General features: G+C 52.9%; 1 protein-coding gene across 1 annotated transcript; it reads right to left on the bottom strand.

Moving 5' to 3' along the window:
- Nucleotides 1-203: 203 nt before the first annotated feature.
- Nucleotides 204-10,407, bottom strand: LOC143833795 (vomeronasal type-2 receptor 26-like). Its single transcript, XM_077330021.1, has 6 exons — nt 10,129-10,407; nt 8,881-9,340; nt 7,083-7,604; nt 5,982-6,209; nt 5,180-5,300; nt 204-1,770 (listed from the first exon to the last, which is right to left on the bottom strand). The coding sequence occupies exons 1-6, from the start codon at nt 10,347-10,349 to the stop codon at nt 860-862; spliced, it is 2,463 nt and encodes an 820-aa protein (XP_077186136.1). The 5' UTR covers nt 10,350-10,407; the 3' UTR covers nt 204-859.
- Between the last annotated feature and the right edge of the window lie 10,466 nt (nt 10,408-20,873).

The raw sequence follows: 20,873 nt of genomic DNA, 5'->3' as shown, positions 1-20,873 counted from the left end.
GGTTAGGAACTTCCTGATATTTTTCAAATACACTACTGGGTGCTGATTGGCTCAGCCGGAGACTTCCTCTGAGCACACTTCCTCCCTGCTTGCCTCCAGAAGAAGTTAGTCAATTAGACCAGGGGTAGTCAACCTGGGGTCCTCTGGATGTTCATGGACTACAATTCCCATGAGACCCTGCCAGCGTTTGCTGGCAGGGGCTTATGGGAATTGTAGTCCATGAGCATCCGGAGGACCCCAGGTTGACTACCCCTGAATTAGACTGTAAGGATTCTCTCTCTCTTTCTATGATTCTGTTTCGTGCATTTTGGGGGGGGGGGTTGGACTAGATGACCCTGGAGGTACCTTCCAACTATGATTCCATGATTCCCTCCCCCTCCCCCCTATACAATGTTGTTTTTCTTCTCAATGAAGTGATGTATTCTTTAAGCGGCTGGTGCTGCACCACCTTTGCATATTTAAACGATGCCAACCAAAAGGTTATTTTCATGAGGATAAAACAAAGGACAGGAGAATGACGTGACCCACTTTGGATCATATGAGGGAGAAAGGTGAGGAAGACATTTGTTATGGATCTGATTTGTGCCTACGGTTCCCCAAGAAAGAGAGAGAGATTCTCTCTTGTTAATTCGTCAGGTATCGTTGCTACGTCCCGGGGAGGAGGCAGAAGTACTGAGTCAGCATTCAAACTTTGGTTCAACCTTGTAGGTGGGGCAAGCTAGTAGGGTGGGAAGCCGAGCAAGCAGGAAAAGGGCCCTAGTCAGTCAAGTAAATAAAACCCCCAAACCAATGCATTGTTGCCATCAGGGGTAGGTTGGAAGTAGACTGCCAAAGTCTGAATCGTAAATCATGCGGGAAATCATGCGGGATCTCTCACTGTAATCATGAGCTGCTCCTTGCTGTTCAGGTCAGACCTGAGGACAATAATGTAGCATTTGGGGAGGAAGATGCAGCCCAAGAGGCCAGCACTGGAGGCCAGGATGGAGAAGATCTGCACGGCCACCATGTACTTCCCCTTCGTGCTCAGGTAGGTGGGTACAAAGGACACCCAAACAGCGCAAAAGACCAGCATGCTGAAGGTGATCAGCTTGGCCTCGTTGAAGGCCCCGGGCAGCTTCCTGGCCAGGAAAGCCACCACGAAGGAGATGGCAGCCAGGAGGCCCAGGTAGCCAAGGGAGCCATAAAACATGACGACGGACCCTTCATTGCACTGCAGGGTGATCTCTTCCGGAAAGGAGTGCGTGTCGGACTCCGGGAAGGGGGGGAAGAGTCCCAGCCAGACAATGCAGAGACCAATTTGAATGCCAGAAAGAGAAAGGACGATGGAGTTTGCCAGACTCTTCCCCAGCCATCTCCTCATCCTGTTTCCTGGCTGGGTGGCCAAGAAGGCCATGACCACAGTGATGGTCTTGGCCAACACGGAAGAGACGGCGACCGAGAAGATGGTGCTGAAGGCTGTTTGTCGGAGAAGGCAGGTCACCTTCCTTGGCTGGCCAATGAACAGAAAGGAGGAGAGAAAGGAGAGCAGGAGGGAGGTGAGGAGGATGTAGGTGAGGTCTCGGTTGTTGGCTTTGACCACCGGAGTGTGTAGGAATTTGACAAACAGGGTTAAAACAAGACTTGAGAGGAGGGCTAGGAACAGGGCACAGAAAGCGAGGAGGATCCCCAGGGGCTCCTCATGAGCCAGGAAGGTTATCATCTTGGGGACACACTGAGTTCGGTCCTCGTTTGGATGCGCCTCTTCTGGACACCTCACACAATGCTCTGCGTCTGGAAAGCACAAGAAAGATCCAGTTACTTGTTGGGAGATGCAAGGTCTGTGGTGTGCATGGTCAACAGGATACGTAAAGAATAGGCTGCAGGGGGCATCGGAGGAGATGCGTAGGTCAGGAATTCCCTGGTATTTCTCAGATAATTTGCTCCTGTGTCCTGATTGGCTCAATTGGAGACTTCCTGTTCCTTGGAACCCACTTCCTCCCTGCTTGCCTCCAGATGAAGAATGTTATGGATGTGGGCTCAACAGTGCTAACGCCAATCACTATTCAAATGGAGGGATGGAAGTGTAGCCAATCATAGACTCTGGTTGCTATTGACTTAAGGACCAGTCAGGTTCCTTGGTGGGTTGCCACGAATGTGTATAACTTTGTGTTCTTCCCTAGTCATTGTTCAGTGTTTGGTTTGTCTCAATAAAAGAAGAAGAAGTTCTTATATGCTGCTTTTCTCTACCTGAAGGAGGCTCAAAGCGGCTTACAGTTGCCTTCCCATTCCTCTCCCCACAACAGACACCCTGTGAGGTGGGTGAGGCTGAGAGAGCCATGATATCACTGCTCGGTCAGAACAATTTTATCAGTACTGTGGCGAGCCCAAGGTCACCCAGCTGGTTGCATGTGGGGGAGCGCAGATTCGAACCTGGCATGCCAGATTAGAAGTCCGCACTCCTAACCACTACACCAAACTAGCTCTGTTTTCTAAGAACTTTGTGGTCACAGACTCACAGACTTAACAAAGAAGAACAATTATAGAACCATAGAGTCATAGAGTGGGAAGGGGCCACACAGGCCATCTAGTCCCACCCCCTACTCAATGCAGGATCAGCCTTAAGCATCCAGGATAACTACCTGTCCAGTCGCTGTTTGAAGACCGCCAGTGAGGGGGAGCCCCCACCTCCTTAGAAGCCCATTCCACAGCTGAACTACTTTGACTGTGACAGTTAGGACTCTTTTCTCCTCTCTTAGTTACAAAATTGTTTCACTTAATAAAACTATTTTATTCTTTAAGCAGTTAGTGCTTTGCCCCTCTTTTAAACTCTGCCAACATTACTCTCCATTAAGACCCTATTTCAGTGTGACACTTTAGATGACCCCAAAGAGATGAGGGTGAGACACAGGAGGGGGAGAGCCCCAAGTTCACTGGGGATGCCCCGGACCCCATTCTGATTACAGCAGATCTTAGACCTAAAGCAGATCTTAGTTAGCAAGGCTCTGACAATGAGACACAAATTCTGTCCTGGAATCCGAATAAATGAAGCTGCTGTATGCTGAACCAGAAAGAAGCATCCGCTGTGAAAAACAATCGCTACATTTTTATAATAATTTTGTGGGGTTATGTGTGGATCTTAGGGACAGAATTATCACAGAGTTCAATGTGATTCAATAACATAAGCATAGGAATGTCCTGGCCTTATAATTTTATAGAACAGCTTCTGCTTTGAACTGCACAGAACAGTTTCTGTAATAAACAACAAGAGAGGAAACCTCCAGATATCAGCCCCTCTCATGGGAGTTCCCTAAAAGATTCGTATTACAACTTCCTCAAGTAAGCCACAGCAATTATGAATGAGATTTAGATGTTCTGTAACACCGAATGCTTTCTGTTGAAGCTGACCTTACTGCTGATTGCTTGGGAGATATTTTGTCATTCATTATAGAAACAGTTCAAAAGTCAGGGCTGACTTATTTTAGTGTACAGCCAAAACATCTGAACTGAATCAACCAAAATCAGCATGCAGAACTTGGGAGGGGGAAGGGGGAGCGGGGAGGTTTTGTCCGTTCTGTGATGGGAAAACATTGCTGTCCAAAGCCAGAATTGAACTCACAACCTCTTTGTGTCTGGGCTGCTTCCCTCCCACCTAAGCCACTGAAGAAGCTGAAAGCTCAGAAAAAACCACCTAAAGCTTCCCATGTTTGTTTGTTTTCTTAAACCAGGGAAGTGATGAAGGGAACAAAGCGATGCCTTACTAGAATAGTTTTTAAAAAACAGGAAACTGTGCTGAGTACCCGTAATTTTTAAAAAAGAGATTGACAAGATGGGAGGGGGGAGGGGGGAGGGAAAGACAGATGGCAGCTCTTGGGAGCCTTTCTCTCTCCCCCCCCCAAAAAAAACAACTGTGCCGACATCAGGAGGAGGAAGGGTGTGTGTGGCTGGAGCAGATCCACAAGGAAAGGCTTCTCTGTCATTCTAATGCTGAACCCCTTATTTAAAAAAATTAAATGCTTAAGTAACACTGCAGCTTTGATAAAGTGAAGGCAGCAAAACCTTCCACTAAAATGAAAACCTGGAAGTGAAAGAAGCTTACAATTTGAAAAGGCACCCCCACACACACACACACACCCCTGAAACTGGCCAATGAGCAGAGATTGCGGCACTATGTCGGTGGTGGAAACGTGACTTCCGGGGGGGGGGCACGGCATGTGCTCAGGGAAGACTGTGTGACAGGAGTGCGTTTCTCAAAAACCCCAGGGGAAATGCACCCTCAGATCCCTGGGGGGCAGGGGAGTGAGCTGACTCCCAATGCAGATGTGAAAAAAAGGCAGAATGATCTCAGGGAAGGGCGAAGGGCTCTGTTGGACCAGAGTCAGTTCCGCAAGGCCTGTAAGAAACAGCTGTTCCGCCAGACATTTGCTTGAGGCCAATGGACACCAGGATGGCTTGGGTTAAACTCCGCCTGGGGTCCCTATATGCCAGGCTTTCTCAACCAGGGCTTTGTAAAACCTAGGGGTTTCCTGGCAGCCCTAGAAACCCTTCTAGGTTCCTGAATGGGTGGGAGTTAATTAATTGTGTGTTTGTGTGTGTATGTATGTGTGTGTGTGTGCATATACACATACACACTATATTCTGCACTATCGCCTCACTTCAGGGGTAAACAAGGCTGTTCTATATAGATCTCACCCCCCCCACTGAAAACCAGGATGTTCGGAAGTGTCCTGCCTACACAGTTGGCCTGATTGTTTTAAATTATAACCCTGTGTGTGTTTTTATATAATAATGTTGGAAGCCGCCCCAAGACGGCATGCCAGGAGGGGCAGGGTACAAATAGAAGAATAAATAAATAAATCCAAGCAGTAAGCAGAGTTAGATGCAGTTGTTTTATTTTAAACCGAGTGGAATGGACTGCTGAGCTGCAGGTAAACCAGGTAAGACACAATGAGACATAGACATTTGAACACGGGTCCATTGTCCCACTCTCTGTGAACTGGCAGGTGCAGATGCGTGCCATCTCCAAGCCAGAATACAGAACGTTCCTCTTTCCTGCCTGTCCCCCCACCCCCCACCCCCCACCCACTTCAGGCATTAGGGGTCACATAACACGTGTTGCTTGTTTTTTAAGCCGTAGACAACGCCCGGCCGACTCTTCCCCCTCCCTGCCCAGCCCAGCCCTGCTTTCTCCTGGGAGCCTTACCTTCGTGAGCAGAGATGGTCCCTTCCTGGCACGGGGAACAGACGTAGCAGCAACGTGGATCTTCTTTCCGAATGAACTTGGTGAAACCAGGGAGGCACCTCGTGGTGCATCTGGTCAGGGTCTAGGCAAAAAGACAAGGGGCATCACCCAAAAGGTGTCGCACAGGAGATGGTGCTTGTAGAACTGGAAAAGCCACAAAATAGCCCCTGACCCAGGTTTTGGACTAACTGGCTCCAGGTGTATTTTTGAGGGATGAGAGAAGGAAAAGAAGAGCTTTTATTTTGCACCCCACTTTTTACTACCCAAAAGGGTCTCCAAGTGGCTGACAATCTCCTTCCCTTCCTCTCCCCTCAACAGACACCCTGTGAGGCAGGTGGGGCAGAGAGCTCCAACAGAACTGTGACTAGCCCAAGGTCATCCAGCTGGCTGCATGTGGAGGAGGAGGAGTGGGGAATCAGCCAGGTTCTCCAGATCAGAGGCTGTTGCTCATAACCAGGACAGCAATTAAACTCCTTCCTCATCTTGTCTCACTCCTTTGGCTACTCGGGTACATTTCCCATCCCGGGGAGACTGAAGATGCAAAAGGGCCCCCCCTGCCGGTTCAGGATCTCCTCCTACGTCCCCCCCCCTCTTATGAGGAATTAAAAGCAAGACTCAGTGTGGGAGACTGAATGTTAATTTTAGTAGTTTTAATTGTACTTTAAACGTATTTTGCTCTACGCCACCCCGCAATGAGGGCTGCAGAGGGACGGCCTATAATAAATGTAAGAAGTAAGAAGAGGAAATGCAGCAGCCGTTCTACCTGGTTAAACTGCCTGGGCCAGACCACGGACTGCTGGTCGATGGAGAGTTTTGGTGCGCTGGAAGCGTCTCTCCCTAGGCTCCCGACACGCCTGCTGGCGATGGACTTGTTGGGAGACACCACCCAGTTCACGATGTCAAAGCCGGCCTCCAGGTCCCCGTTCTGATCCGGATGGACTCCACCCGTGGAAACGTTGTAGGACAGGAGGCTCCTCAGGAAAGGGTGAAGCTAGAAGGGGGAGGAAATGCCGCCTTTCAGGAAACAGGGGTCTCGGTCAGCCTCCCTTGGTCTGGGCTGGCAGAATTTAAACATGCAACATACAAAGGAGGTGCAGCATCAAGCTGCTTAGAGAACAAAACAGCTTTCTTAAAAATAGAAATTGTTCTGCAAAGAAGAGAGGAGACAGACGCTTTAATCCACTCACGCTTCCCTTCGCTTTTGTCCTGCGTTGTTCCCCTCGGGTGTATTTTTCTCTTCTGCATGCCAACTCCCTTTCACTTCACAGGCAAGTCAGCTTTTGTTTTGCCCCTCTTTCTTCGCTCCTTCACATGCAACCAGCAGGGTGACCTCAAGCTAGTCACAGTTCTATTAGAGCTGTTCTTGCAGCACAGTTCTCTTAGAGCTCTCTTGGCCCCACCTTCCTTACAGGGTTTCTGTTGTGGGGAGAGGAAGGGTAGGTGGTTGTAAGCCCCTTTGGGACTCCTTTGGGTAGTGAAAATTGGGCATAAGAAACCAGCTCTTCTTCTTCTCTTATTTGAGGTAACTATGATTTCTACTTGGAAACTGGTCAGGGCGGGAGACTTTTGTCCTAAATTCGGGTCTGTGTTTTCTAGTGGGGAGTTCATTGCAGTCCGTGTTAATCCTGTCAGAGGACGGTGCCAGGCTATTCTATGGGTTGCTTTCATGTTACCAATTCTGTTGCGTATTTCAGAGTATTGTGGGCTGGTCACCCGGGAGTGGCAGCATAGAAATCTGAAGTAGAAATAAAATCTAAATAAATTAAAAAGCGGGGCCTCCTCCTGGAGCCTCACACACTGGACCTTCTCGGGCTTGGAGCTGGCTGTCATTTTCAGTGGTGCCACGTGTGCGGAAAAGGGGTACCTGCCACGGCCGCAGCCTCTGAAGTGCCAGCCTCTCCGTTCCCCCCGAGGCCTTCTGCCGGGGGTGGGAGGCGTGGGCCGCGTGGAGGGCATGCCCCAAGGCCTGGAGCGTGTGGTAGATGCCGTAGCTGTCTTGAGACAGAGCTCTTTCCAGGACCTCCTGGGGCGGATTCGGCAGGTTCTCTTTCTCCCGACATTCGGCCCAGCGGTTCGACAGATATTTGAAATATAAACAGCGGAACGCTTGACCCCCAAACGCCTCGACTGCATTGTCCACATCGTGCGTCGGGAGGCCAGCATAGTCCGGCCTTCCCTTTGTCTGGACCAGGAAGGACAGAGACCCGTGCAGCTGCTGGGGGTCGAAAGCGCTGCTGGTCGAGCCAAAGGAGATGTCTGGCAAAGCCACCGTGATCCAGACCTTCCAGATTTTGGACTTGACACGCCTGTAGATTTGTTTGAGGCCGAAGGTTAGATCCGCCAAGTAGGGAAGGTCCCCGTAGTAAACGTACACAAAGACTCCTTTCTGTATAGACAGGGCAGTCACCCGACTCAGATATTGGTGTATTTTTTAATGTAAAGCAGACTCAGGCCTATTATTTTTTGTGAAAACACGACACAAATGTCGCTTCTGGTGAGAACAGGCGTCATGGTGCTTATAAACCTTTCTCCACTGTTGGTGTCCGGAGCAAAGAGGCCGATCCGCGTCCATCGGAAATGCAGGAGCAGCCTGGCGATTCCCAGGCATGGAGGTTCTGCTTTCGGGATCATCCGGTAGAAGAAAGGGAACTGAGTTCTGTCAGCAAGAACGGGCGAACGGACACCGTAATTGATCTAGTCAAGAAAGGCAGAGGCAATTGTCTGGGTGCATTTTCAAGACAAAGTTCAAACTGAAGAAGAAGAAGAAGTTGGCTTTTATACCCATTTCTCACTTCCCAAAGGAGTCTCAAAGTGTTTTACAACTGTCTTCTCTTCCTCTCCCCACAACAGACACTGTGCAAAGTAGGTGGAGCCGAGTGAGCTCTGACAGAACTGCTCCACAAGAAACTGCCTCTTCCTTACAGTTTTTAAACGTCTCGGGGAGGGGATGGTTAGTCAGAGTTTGGATGGATTAACAGGCTGGCTAGCGTCTCAGCCAGGAGGGAGGCCAGCATCTTAATGTCATTTCCTGATTTATTAATCAGGAACTCTGATCATTTTAGAGCTGTTTTTAACAGTACCCATCGTGCTAATTTTCACATGCTTGTATTTTCCAACATCTCTGAAAGTTTTAATTCCAAACCGGACTCACAATTAATTAATTTGTAATATCAGTTTTAAAGGGTGAGAGCCACCCTTGAATAGATGAATCCTGCAGAGATCTGCTGCTAAATGTTTTGAACTGGCAAAAACCTGTTGCAACTCTTTAGTCCAAGATCAAGGTGAATAGCCAGCTGTATTCACCTGTCTGTAGCAGAAGAAGAGCTGGGCTTTTGTACTCCACTTTTTGCTACCCAAAGGAGTCTCTGAGCAGCTTCCAATCACCTTCCTTTCCTCTCCCCACAACAGACTCCCTGTGAGGGAGGTGAGGCTGAGAGAGCCCTGAGATTACTGAAGAAGAAGAAGAGTTGGTTCTTATATGCTGCTTTTCCCTACCTGAAGGAGTCTCTGAGCAGCTTCCAGTCACCTTCCCTTTCCTCTCCCCACAACAGACACCCTGTGAGGGAGGAGAGGCTAAGAGAGCTCTAGGAGAGCTGGGACTAGCCCAAGGTCACCCAGCTGGCTGCATGTGGAGGAGGAGGAGGAGGAGGGAAGACTCCTACCTGGTTCTCCAGATCAGAGCCCGCCCCTCCTAACCACGACCCCTCACTGGCTCTCCAGTCCTTTCCGGGAGGCCCTGCGGTGTTGGTGCTGGCCTGAGTAGCTGAGGCGGCCCTTGGTGGACCGAGGATTTCATTCCGGAGAGAGCTGCTCCATGTGCTCCTGCCTACCTGTGGGATTTTGTAGGTGCTCAGCAGGGCCGAAATGGGGATGGAGTTTTCAGAGTCTGGCCCCTCCAGAACTGCCAGTGGGCCCCTCTGCCGCCCGCAGTTGTAGTTTGGGGGGCTCCTCTGCCCGGGGAACAGCAGGCCCAGCAGGGCGTCGTACGTTATCCTTGAGTCGAAGTAGTTCTCGTAGAGGCTGTAGCCCAGGGTGACGTTAGGCAGGATTTGGGGACTCTGGTTGATCTCCTGAATGGCAAACACGACGGACAGGAGGTCCCAGTAGACGGTGCGTGACATCCTGTGACAAAATGTGCAGGCCACAGAGTCATCTTCCATGCATGGAACACGAAGGGTCAAAGCCTTTCAGACTATGTCCAGGTGAGCTCGGAGCCAGGCCCAAATTCATAGCAGCCAACAGGAGGGCAGGGGGTTGGGGGTGATGGACAGTGGGTGGGCTTGTCAAATAGCTGCCGGGTGGCATACTAAGAAAAGAGCAAGAGTCCAGGGACACCGGAAAGACTAACAAAATTTGTGGCCAGGTAGGAGCTTGCGTGAGTCATGGCATTGAAGAAGTGAGCTGTGTGACTCACGCAAGCTCCTCTCCTTCCACAAGTTTCGTTGGACTTTCAGGTGCTCCTGGACTCTTGATGGTTTCTGCTGCCAAAGACAAAGCAGAGTCACAGAATCACAGAATCCTAGAGTTGGAAGGGGCCATAGAGGCCATCTAGTCCAACCCCCTGCTCAACGCAGGATCAGCCCTAAGCATCCTAAAGCATCCAAGAAAAGTGTGTATCCAGCCTTTGCTTGAAGACGGCCAGTGAGGGGGAGCTCACCACCTCCTTAGGCAGCCTAGAGCCAAGCGACCACCTTGCTCTAGCGTCAAACACTCCCTGCCCTGGGGGAGACCGGATGGGGGGCTAAATGGACCCAACCAAATCCTTCTTGTTAGGGAGCAATCCCTGCAGGCCCCCCACTCAGCCCCGGCTACTTCCCTTGGCTGTTATACGAGCGGAAGGTGCTCTTGGTTCCTTGCCCCTTCACTTCCCACCGGGTGCCGTGGCAAAGTCAAGGTTAGGCCTCACTTACGAGTCCTCCCTGGAGACGGGAGACGTGCGGAAGGCGTAGGGCTCCAGGTGGATATTGACGGTCGAGAGGAGCCCCTGAATGAGATGCTCTCCAGACCTGCAATAATTCAATCGCTTGATATTGCCCTTTGTCAAACGCAGGAGGCATTTTGCTTTCCGGGCCCCGCAGGCAGCCTGGGGCAGCAGCAGCAGCAGCAGCAGGAGCAGGAGGAGCAGGATCATGGTGGGTCTTGGGTGCTGCGGGTCCCGCCCCTTCAGCTACATTTGCAGGCAGCAGGTGGAAAATGCTCCCGGACTGCAGCCGGATTGCAGCCGGGCCATGGAGTTTTCAAGGCCAGAGACGCTGAGCGATGCCTTGCCAGCCTCTGTGGGGCAGCCTTGGGCAAGCCCTGCTCAGCGTCCGAGACCCAGCGGGATGGAGCCGGCCTGGGCCCTCTAGGGCCGGGCAGGGCAGTTAGATAAGAAAGAGGCAAGATGCTGTTGTGAGACTGAGGCGCCTGGACCTCGGCTAGTTGGGCTTACGGTCCAAAGGAGGTCATGTCAAGCTTCACACTGGCCGAGCTCCCCCCTGCCCTCCGTCTCGGCCCTGGCCTTCTTTCTCGGAGGCAGAGGAAGCATTTATGCGCTTGCTCTTCCGGACTTGCTCTGGGATTACGTCATGTTGCTTTTGGGTCTGTTGTTTATGTGAGGCAACTTCTGAGGAAATCGCTGGAGCTTTGCTGAATCAATTAGAACAACATGGATAATCACAGGTTGGCAGAGCCGGTGCTGCACAAGGGGAGGAGGGCAAGGGAGGGACGTTCACGCAAATCTTGTTGCTTTGGGTGTTCTTGATTGTGGCAGAAGTCCAGGGAGGAATAGGAAAGTCAGGGCAAAGTTCGAGACGAAGCCCTAGGAGGGAAGGGTTTGGGAACAGACAGCCTGGAGGAGGAGGCTGAGAGGGGACAGGCTGGCTCTCCTGAAGAAGCATCTCAGAGGTTCTCACTTGGAGGAGCATCACTTCAAGCAGTGGCTGGACAGATCCTTCTCCTGGATCCAGCATTGAGCAGGGGGTGGGACTGGATGGCCTTTGTGGCCCCTTCCCACTCTAGGATTCTGTGAGTCTAGTTCAGCAGTGGAAAGGGCTGCCTAAGGAGGTGGGGAGCTCCCCTTCATGGCAGGCTTCAAGCAGCGGCTGGACAGACCCTTCTCCTGGATCCAGCATTGAGCAGGGGGTGGGACTGGATGGCCTTTGTGGCCCCTTCCCACTCTAGGATTCTGTGAGTCTAGTTCAGCAGTGGAAAGGGCTGCCTAAGGAGGTGGGGAGCTCCCCTTCATGGCAGGCTTCAAGCAGCGGCTGGACAGATCCTTCTCCTGGATCCAGCATTGAGCAGGGGGTGGGACTGGATGGCCTTTGTGGCCCCTTCCCACTCTAGGATTCTAGGAGTCTAGTTCAGCAGTGGAAGGGGCTGCCTAAGGAGGTGGTGAGCTCCCCTTCATGGCAGGCTTCAAGCAGCGGCTGGACAGATCCTTCTCCTGGATCCAGCATTGAGCAGGGGGTGGGACTGGATGGCCTTTGTGGCCCCTTCCCACTCTAGGATTCTAGGAGTCTAGTTCAGCAGTGGAAGGGGCTGCCTAAGGAGGTGGGGAGCTCCCCTTCATGGCAGGCTTCAAGCAGCGGCTGGACAGATCCTTCTCCTGGATCCAGCATTGAGCAGGGGGTGGGACTGGATGGCCTTTGTGGCCCCTTCCCACTCTAGGATTCTAGGAGTCTAGTTCAGCAGTAGAATGGGCTGCCTAAGGAGGTGGGGAGCTCCCCTTCATGGCAGGCTTCAAGCAGCGGCTGGACAGATCCTTCTCCTGGATCCAGCATTGAGCAGGGGGTGGGACTAGATGGCCTTTGTGGCCCCTTCCCACTCTAGGATTCTAGGAGTCTAGTTCAGCAGTGGAAGGGGCTGCCTAAGGAGGTGGGGAGCTCCCCTTCATGGCAGGCTTCAAGCAGCGGCTGGACAGACCCTTCTCCTGGATCCAGCATTGAGCAGGGGGTGGGACTGGATGGCCTTTGTGGCCCCTTCCCACTCTAGGATTCTGTGAGTCTAGTTCAGCAGTGGAAAGGGCTGCCTAAGGAGGTGGGGAGCTCCCCTTCATGGCAGGCTTCAAGCAGCGGCTGGACAGATCCTTCTCCTGGATCCAGCATTGAGCAGGGGGTGGGACTGGATGGCCTTTGTGGCCCCTTCCCACTCTAGGATTCTAGGAGTCTAGTTCAGCAGTGGAAGGGGCTGCCTAAGGAGGTGGTGAGCTCCCCTTCATGGCAGGCTTCAAGCAGCGGCTGGACAGATCCTTCTCCTGGATCCAGCATTGAGCAGGGGGTGGGACTGGATGGCCTTTGTGGCCCCTTCCCACTCTAGGATTCTAGGAGTCTAGTTCAGCAGTGGAAGGGGCTGCCTAAGGAGGTGGGGAGCTCCCCTTCATGGCAGGCTTCAAGCAGCGGCTGGACAGATCCTTCTCCTGGATCCAGCATTGAGCAGGGGGTGGGACTGGATGGCCTTTGTGGCCCCTTCCCACTCTAGGATTCTAGGAGTCTAGTTCAGCAGTAGAAGGGGCTGCCTAAGGAGGTGGGGAGCTCCCCTTCATGGCAGGCTTCAAGCAGCGGCTGGACAGATCCTTCTCCTGGATCCAGCATTGAGCAGGGGGTGGGACTAGATGGCCTTTGTGGCCCCTTCCCACTCTAGGATTCTAGGAGTCTAGTTCAGCAGTGGAAGGGGCTGCCTAAGGAGGTGGGGAGCTCCCCTTCATGGCAGGCTTCAAGCAGCGGCTGGACAGATCCTTCTCCTGGATCCAGCATTGAGCAGGGGGTGGGACTAGATGGCCTTTGTGGCCCCTTCCCACTCTAGGATTCTAGGAGTCTAGTTCAGCAGTGGAAGGGGCTGCCTAAGGAGATGGGGAGCTCCCTTTCATGGCAGGCTTCAAGCAGCGGCTGGACAGATCCTTCTCCTGGATCCTGCACTGAGCAGGGGGTGGGACTGGGTGGCCTTTGTGGCCCCTTCCCACTCTAGGATTCTAGGAGTCTAGTTCAGCAGTGGAAGGGGCTGCCTCAGGAGGTGGGGGGCTCCCCCTCACTGGGGGTCTTCAAGCAGCGGCTGGACAGATTCTTCTCCTGGATGCTGGAGGCTGATCCTGCACTGAGCAGGGGGTGGGACTAGATGGCCTTTGTGGCCCCTTCCCACTCTAGGATTCTAGGAGTCTAGTTCAGCAGTGGAAGGGGCTGCCTAAGGAGGTGGGGAGCTCCCCCTCACTGGCCATCTTCAAGCAGCAGCTGGACAGATCCTTCTCCTGAATGCTTAAGGCGTTGAGCAGGGGGTGGGACTAGATGATCTTGATGGTCCTTTTCACGTCTACAATTCTATAAACTGTCCAATATGCTTCTGGGGGGTCATGTGGTTTGTTAACACCAATTTGTTGGCAGTCCCTGGACCCAAAGACGTTTGCCTGATCTCCAAGAGAACCAGGGTCTTTTTGGCCCTCACCCCACCCTGGTAGAACGAATCTTCAGCTGAGATCTGGGCCCTGAGAGAGCTGCAAAATGGCCCTTCCACCAGGTTAATGGTTGAGGCCAGGGATGCCCAGCTGTGGCTCTCCAGATGTCCATGGACTACAATTCCCATGAGCCCCTGCCGGGTGTCATCCCATCTGGTTAACTGCTTGGGGGGAGGGATGGTACAGAAATTAAATCCATAAATAATACATCACCCTGAAATGCTCTTTCTGAGCTCAGTGCCTCTTCTGGAATCCAGCCAAAGCTACCTTACAGACTGGAATATCATTCTTTTCTTAAGTCCCTCTTGCGGGGTTCAGATGTCCTGTTCTGATGAAGAGAAACTCCCTCGTTCAACACGTCCTGCTTCAGGGCTGTGGCAAAGTTGGGCCCACCCCTCTTTCATTTATCCTCCTTTTAAACTCTTTAAAAAAACGTGACCCCCCCTCCTCCAGAGTTAGACAAAACCCAAATTAACTATATTCCTCGTGTTCTTGTAGTTGCACAAAAATCACAGCGCCCGATTGAATTTTTTATTTATTTTGTAATCTGCTGTTAATCACAAAATTTCCATCTTGGGAATGAAAAGTTGCAGACAAGGTTGAAATCAGTTCTCCTCAGAATCCATAACCTGATCAGCCCCAAGGAGAGGCCTGCAGTCTTTGACTCGTCATGTGAAGAACGGAAGAGGGCTAAGGGGCCACAAACAGCCCCTGGCAGTTGTGCAGGGCTGTTGTTTCAATGGGGCAAAATGCCAGGACCCAAATGCTATTGTGGAGCAGTCCACCAAACGATTCCCCATCTGTCCTAGGACTGTGAGCATCGTACTCCCCAGGGAGATGTGACGGAGCTCTTTGGACTCTCCCCCCAGCTGCCACTGAGGGGACTGAAAACCAAGATATTTGTCTTTAGGAGGCTGACCCAATCAGTCTGCATACTCCTTGTAGCTACTTGCTTACATATTGAATATTATTATTACACACTTCCTATACTATATATGTCATCTTCCTGATGTGCCACAAATAGCAAGGTGACGTCCTTGGGAACATTTGTCCCATGTTTTGGGCTGACCTTTCAGGACCGTAGACTGAATGCCATCTCGGTCCTCTCCAGTCTGATGTTCATGCGCTTCGCTTCTGAAGTGACAGTTGCCAAAAAATGCCTTGCCCTTTGGAGAGAAGCAGGCAGTGATCGAGGCCAGGCTGATCATTATAGAGCGGCAAAACGCGCAAAGTGGCTGTGCCTTTCTGGACAGGACTGCATCCTCCGAGGCCCCCTCAAGCCAGTAGGCCTGAGAGGGAGCAGCTCTTATTAGGGCCGCCTGGGGAAGTCTGCCCAGAGTGACACCCGGACTTTTTCCAGTCCTGTAGAACAGTGGTCCCCAACCTTTTTATCACCAGGGATTGGTCAACGCTTGACAATTTTACTGAGGCTTGGGGGGGGGGGGTAAGTAGTGTTTTGCCGAGGGATGTTGCCGCCGCCTGAGCCCCTGCTCCACTTGCTTTCCCGCCAGTACCCCTGACTTCCCGCCGCCTGCTGGGGGGCGCTACCAGCAGCAGCTGCACAGTGCCACATCGAGGGGGAGCCCCAGCCATGGCGGCCGCTGGAGAGCACCAAAGGTGAGCCAGCGGCAGAGTGGCAGGGCAGCGCCCGAGGCAGCAGCCGGGGAGGAGAATGAGGAGGAGCTATGGCCCGGTACTGACTGATCCATGGACCGGTACCGGTACTGCTGTAGAATATATTCCTCCATTTTGCTCTCAAGTCTGGTGTTTGTGCGTTCTGCTTCTGACGATTCACAAATTCTCTTGAGAAATAATAGAAGAAGCCACCAGGCCTGAAAATTATAAAGCAGGAGAAACACCTGAGCAAAACCAGTCTGGGGGCTTTGTGCTCAGGTGCAGAGCCGGAGAAAACATCTTTGCAAGAAGTCATCGGTGTAACCTCGGCCCCACCCTGTTTCATCAAGAGGAAGGGTGTTTCCGCACAAGGACCAATGTTGCCAATTGGTTCCACAAAGTGGAAACGCTATTTTTAAAAGTGCAATCTCGGCGTTACGCATACCTGCCTTTGTACTGGAATCCAGTAGCGTTTCATTTGTTTTCCACAGGTTTCCGGTCTAGCAAAAATCGTTAGAAAAGAAGCAATTTTTTTCCGTGCCTGGTCCCTCCCCTGGCCGTCAATCAAAGGAACAGCCAATGGGCGGTTGTTATCATGCTCCGGAAAAGCCCCTTTCCCTTTAAGAGCAGGGTCTTTTTTTTTTTTAAAAAAAAAAGAAAAACACACGTTGCAACGAATATTCCTTGATTCCTCCTAACGTAGAGACCCATCTAGCTGGCGTGTGAGCTGGTGAATCATCGTTACCACGCTCCCCCGAGTGAAAAAAAATCCCCCCCCCCGCATGGGCGCAATTTTCGGCCGAAAATAAAGGGAACTGGCAAACAGGGGGCTGTGTTGTGCTTGGGGACTTAGGGGAGCTTTAAAGCACTTCTGTGGAGGGACTGTAGCTGGAAAAGCCTCGCTGGGTGAATCAAGCGTTGCTGGTTCGTTGCTTTCTGCTCGCTCCAAGAAAAAAAAATGGCATCGCTTCGCTGAAAGTTCGGAGGAGAAAGCCAGGGGGAGGGATTTTGCTGGAACCGCAACAATGTTAATGCACAGGTCTTTTTCGCTAGTGTTGCAGATTGTTTGCAAGAGTGTAGCGCTTTTCGGAGGGTGAATCCACTTTTCCCGATTTCCCTTTAAGCGCTACAACAAATCATTTTTTGCGGGACTGTTTCAGGAGTGTTGCAGATTGTGTGTGACGTCTTGTGGAATTGCAAATTAGTAGCGTTTACAATTTGCAAGCCTTCTGCTACATTAAAGTCATGCGGAATGGACCGAAGAAATAACCTCATGGATGCAAAGGGAATTTTTGGTGTGCTCAGTGACCACAAAAAAACTGTAACAAATTTAACCGCAGGAACGACATTGATCTTCTGCAGCAGGGATAGTCAAACTGCGGTCCTCCAGATGTCTATGGACTACAATTCCCACGAGCCCCTGCCGGCATTTGCTGGCAGGGTCTCATGGGAGTTGTAGTCCATGGACATCTGGAGGGCCGTAGTTTGACTACCCCTGTTCTACAGTAACAAGACGTCTTTAAAGATGAAGATCTCCCCGCCCCACCTTAAGGGTTAGGAGACTAAAGGCCATTCCCTCACTTGGCCTCTCCTAGTGGACACGTAATTATACAAAGGCAGTAATAGATGTACCGAGGGACCTTGGATGCTGTTGGGGCTCTTCTTTCCGACTGGCTGTCTCCCTTGGCCAACGCAGAGAGCTTCTCCAAAGGACTCAGTTTGAGCCTGATCCACAGCATGAGCTGTTTAATAGCATAATTACGACACATAACCCAAATTGGGCAGATTGTGACAGTAGGATGGAGAGGAGGAAAAGGATGGTTCTGGATGCTGCCAGGCAGGAGGCAGGCAGACGAAATAGTGCAAATGGACCACATCCAGGTGGAACTGCCCTAATGGTCACCAGAGACCCCAACTGGTGGGACCCCAGTACCCCAGATCGGGCCGAAAGAAGCAGCACAAACACTCGGCAGCCTGTACTGGATGCAAGGTGTGAAAGGGGCTAAAACACTCGTTTCCCCTTCATCTTGCACAAGGGGGGGGGCTTGCCCATTCTGTGGGAGGGGCCCTGCTGGGGTGGGGGTGGGGGTGTCTGGCTCGGGAGGGGACTTTGTGGAAGGATGAACTCTCTTCCTCCTTGGGCTTTGGGTGGCCTCAGAGCCATCCGGTGCATTCCCTCCCTGTATTTTGCCCCACGTGTGGTCTGCCCCTAGCAAAGGCAGGAGAAAAACAGGAATGTTAATAATAATGAGTCCGGCCTACCAAGCCCCTCAGGTATGCCCCCCTCCCTTCTTATTTTTTTGGGGGGGAGGGGCTCTGTGCCTGATGGGACGCTTCATGCTGCTTTGACACACCCTTAAGGGAATTTCCCAGTTCTGATGAAATTCTCTCCTCCCTCTCCCCTTTCAGGGAAAGGTTAACAACACAATTGAAGTGTCAAATTCCTGGGGATTTGGGGGTGGAGCCTCAGGAGGGGGAGGAGCTCATGATGCCTTAGACTCCGCCCCCCCATTTTCTCCTGCAGAACGGACCTCTGAAGTGTGGAGAGAGAAGCGGTGCTTCTGCAAGACGTCCAGGTCCCACCTGGAAGTGTTGGCACCCTAGACTGCCTTGGTTCCTCCTCCACTCCTCTGGCTTCCCATTCCTCAGGGTCCCGTTTTGCCCCCCTCTCCTCTTGAGGTGGGTCTCTGGACAAGGGTCAGGCTCCCCTTCCTAAGTGACTGCCCCCTTAACTTTGTCCCCCTTTCTCTTTGCCCCCCCCCCAATGGGCTCCTCGGCCCCCCACCCTATGCATTTCTTCTGCAGGGCACTGTCCGAACCCATCCAGGGGCTGCCGGAATTCATTGCAGTGGGCTACGTGGACGACCAGCTGATTGGACAGGAGGAGAACCTGGCACCAAAAAATCTCCCCCCAAAGGTGTCCCACGTGGGAGGCATCACAGGCTGTTCCCCCAGGCAGGGGCCTTTTCAGTGCCGCACGAAGGGGAAGGAGGAGCCGAAAATCTGGACTCTCCCTTGGCCTGAAGGTCCACCCCCCAATGTGCTAGGGGCAGGCAGACTTTGCATGTGAAGTGGAAGTTCCTGGAGACCCTACAGAGTCCCCATTCCGGTGGGAGGGAGGCTGATGGGGTCATCTTGCCTCCTGGCCAGAACGGAAGCCCACCAGGAAATAATGGAGCCTCACTGACTTCAATGGGATGTCTCTTATGTAAGCACCTCTCGTTGGATGCCTGAATTTGGGGAACCCGGGCCTGCCCACTCCCCCCTTCTTCCGTGGCTTCTCCAAACAGGGTCCAGCCCCTTGCCCAGGGTGGGGAGGGGTTGCCTAGTCCCGCCTCCTCCTGCTCTGACCCTTGAGATGGGGATTCTCTGTTCCTCTCCATGGAGCCATCCCTGCTTCTTAACCAAGAGCAGCCAAGGACAGTCCTTGGACGTTGGATCAAGGGAGACTGAACAAGTATCCACTGGGGGCCAAGGGGGGGCGTGCTGAGATCCCAAAAGGATGGCTTCACTGCTGGGGGCGGGCCTGGATGGCCTCTGGGGTATCTTCCACCTCTGACGTCCTCTTTCTGCAGAAATACGTAATCGGAGAGGACGGCTAGAAGATCCCCACCGGGTGAGTGACGGCCCTTTCTCTTTGGACTGTTTTGTCAACCCAGAGGTTGAGATCCAGATTTTTTTTTGGGGGGGGGGAGTTATCTGGGGAAGGATCAGCTGACAGACCCACAAACTGCATTCCCCATTCTGTGGCCTGGGGGAGGAGGGCAGCATCTGGGTCTGGCTGCAGTGAGACGTCCCTGGTCTAAGCAGCCCCTCCCGAGGTCACGACATGCTGCAGACGGCTCGTGATAAAACTGAGCTGCAAAACATGATCTGTGAAAACAGGCAGGGAAATGAGGCGTCAGGAAGCAGGGGTCCTGCTTGGCCTCCCCCCCCCCTTCCAATTTCTCAGTCTCTGATAGGCCGGGCAAGCTTTGTCCCTTCCCCTCCGGGTCTCTCCTCTGCAGCGTTTCTCCCCAGCCAAAATATCCAGCCATTAATGCTCCTGCTTCTCTTCAGCTGGATGCAGTGATCCCTGCCCTGGTGTCCTTCTCTGTCACTTGGGTTCTGAGGGATTAAAAATAATAGATTCAGGCTGGTTTTGCATTTGCTCTGATATCTGAGGTGTTAGTACGAATGGGTAATGAACCGAAATATTTGCAACGGAAGTGAGACTCTTTTCTAAAAGATCAGGAACTTCCTTTGTAGGCCGTGTCTAACGCATGCTCACTCTCTGAATACAAATCGATTCACGAGCGTGAAAACAGAGCGGCCCTCCCCTGGAGCTGCTCTTCGTGGACGTGGATCAGGTCCGGCCACGGGGGCTCACTGAGCCGTTCAGGGGATCCGTGCCGTCTCTGCCCCCGCCTCTTGTGTGTCCTCGCAGGAGCCTGACCAGAAGGCCCTGTGGGTGGTGAACGTGGCTGCCTGTATCCTGCCTCCGGGGCGACCCAAGCGGCCCGCGTCTTCACCGTCAGGCCCACTGGTACGGAACGAGGAGGAAGAGTCCCCAGCGTAGCTTGGAAGCCGGAGACGGAGGAGTCGGGCCGGAGGCTGCAAAGCCCAGCTCAGAATCGGTTTCAGGGGAAAAAAGCCAACAGCTTCCCCCACAGCCGAGCCTTAGGTTTGAGGGTCTCTCTGCGACTCCAGAGTGTGGCTCGGTGGCTCAAAAGGCAAGTGGGATTTTGGGCTGCATCAAACGGGGCATCGTGTCCAGATCACGGGAGGGGATGGTGCCGCTTTACTCTGCTCTGGTTCGGCCTCCCTTGGAGTCCTGTGTTCAGTTTTGGGCAACCCAGTTGAAGAGGGATGTGTCCAGAGGAGGGCAACAAAGATGGTGAGGGGTTTGGGGACCAAGACGTATGAGGAAAGGTTGGGGGGGCTTGGTCTGTTTAGCCTGCAGAGGAGACGACTGAGGCACAGGGAGGGGGTTGGGGGTTAGGGTTAGGCTGGGGGGGGGGCTGTGCAAAAGAGCTACGCAACTCGCAGGGAGAGTTTGTGGAACCGTCAGCTGCTGGGTGCTTTCGCTCGGCCCTCAAGGGATGTTGCTGGGGGGGGGGGGAATCCGGCATGGCATCTGGCAGCCATGAAGACACCCTGACAGAAACACCCCCACCCCCTGACTGGGCCAAGCTCTGCCCACCCTCAGGACAGGGGGCTTCCCTGCCTTCCCCCTCCAGCACGAGCTCCCTTGTAAGCCCCTTGGAGACTCCACCAGGGAGCGGAAGGCAGGTTGTAAGAACCTCCTCCCCCTCCTGCGCTCCCCTCGGGACACTCCTTCCTTCTCGGCTACCTTCCTTCTCCTTGGGCTTCAGCCGTGGCAAACAGTGGCTCAGGGGTGGTTCTGGAGGGAATTGGGGGCGGCTGCTTATTTGGGCCTCTGGGGAACCCCCAGACACAAGAGGGGCCCACCTGCTGCAAGGAAGAAATCCCACAGGTGCAGCCCCGCGTCCTCGAAAGCTGCCCCGAAGCCTTGTCTGCCTGGGAGGCGGCTTCATGGGCTGGGCCGAGGGCGGGTTGCTCCGGAGACGCCCCGGTTTAGGCGGCCTTTGCACGGGCACGTTTCGGGCCGTTCCG

Source organism: Paroedura picta, chromosome 3 (assembly GCF_049243985.1).
Source record: "Paroedura picta isolate Pp20150507F chromosome 3, Ppicta_v3.0, whole genome shotgun sequence".
Lineage (NCBI taxonomy): Eukaryota > Metazoa > Chordata > Lepidosauria > Squamata > Gekkonidae > Paroedura > Paroedura picta.
The sequence above is the reverse complement of the archived record's forward strand: the minus strand, read 5'-3'. Positions and strand labels throughout refer to the sequence as shown.

Coding starts and splice junctions, on each gene's coding strand:
- LOC143833795 (XM_077330021.1), bottom strand. CDS start 10,349: ATGATCCTGCTCCTCCTGCTCCTGCTGCTGCTGCTGCTGCTGCCCCAG. Junction 9,341..10,128: donor CCCGTCTCCAGGGAGGACTC/GTAAGTGAGGCC, acceptor ATTTTGTCACAG/GATGTCACGCACCGTCTACT. Junction 6,210..7,082: donor AGAGGCTGCGGCCGTGGCAG/GTACCCCTTTTC, acceptor TCCCCCTTCTAG/CTTCACCCTTTCCTGAGGAG.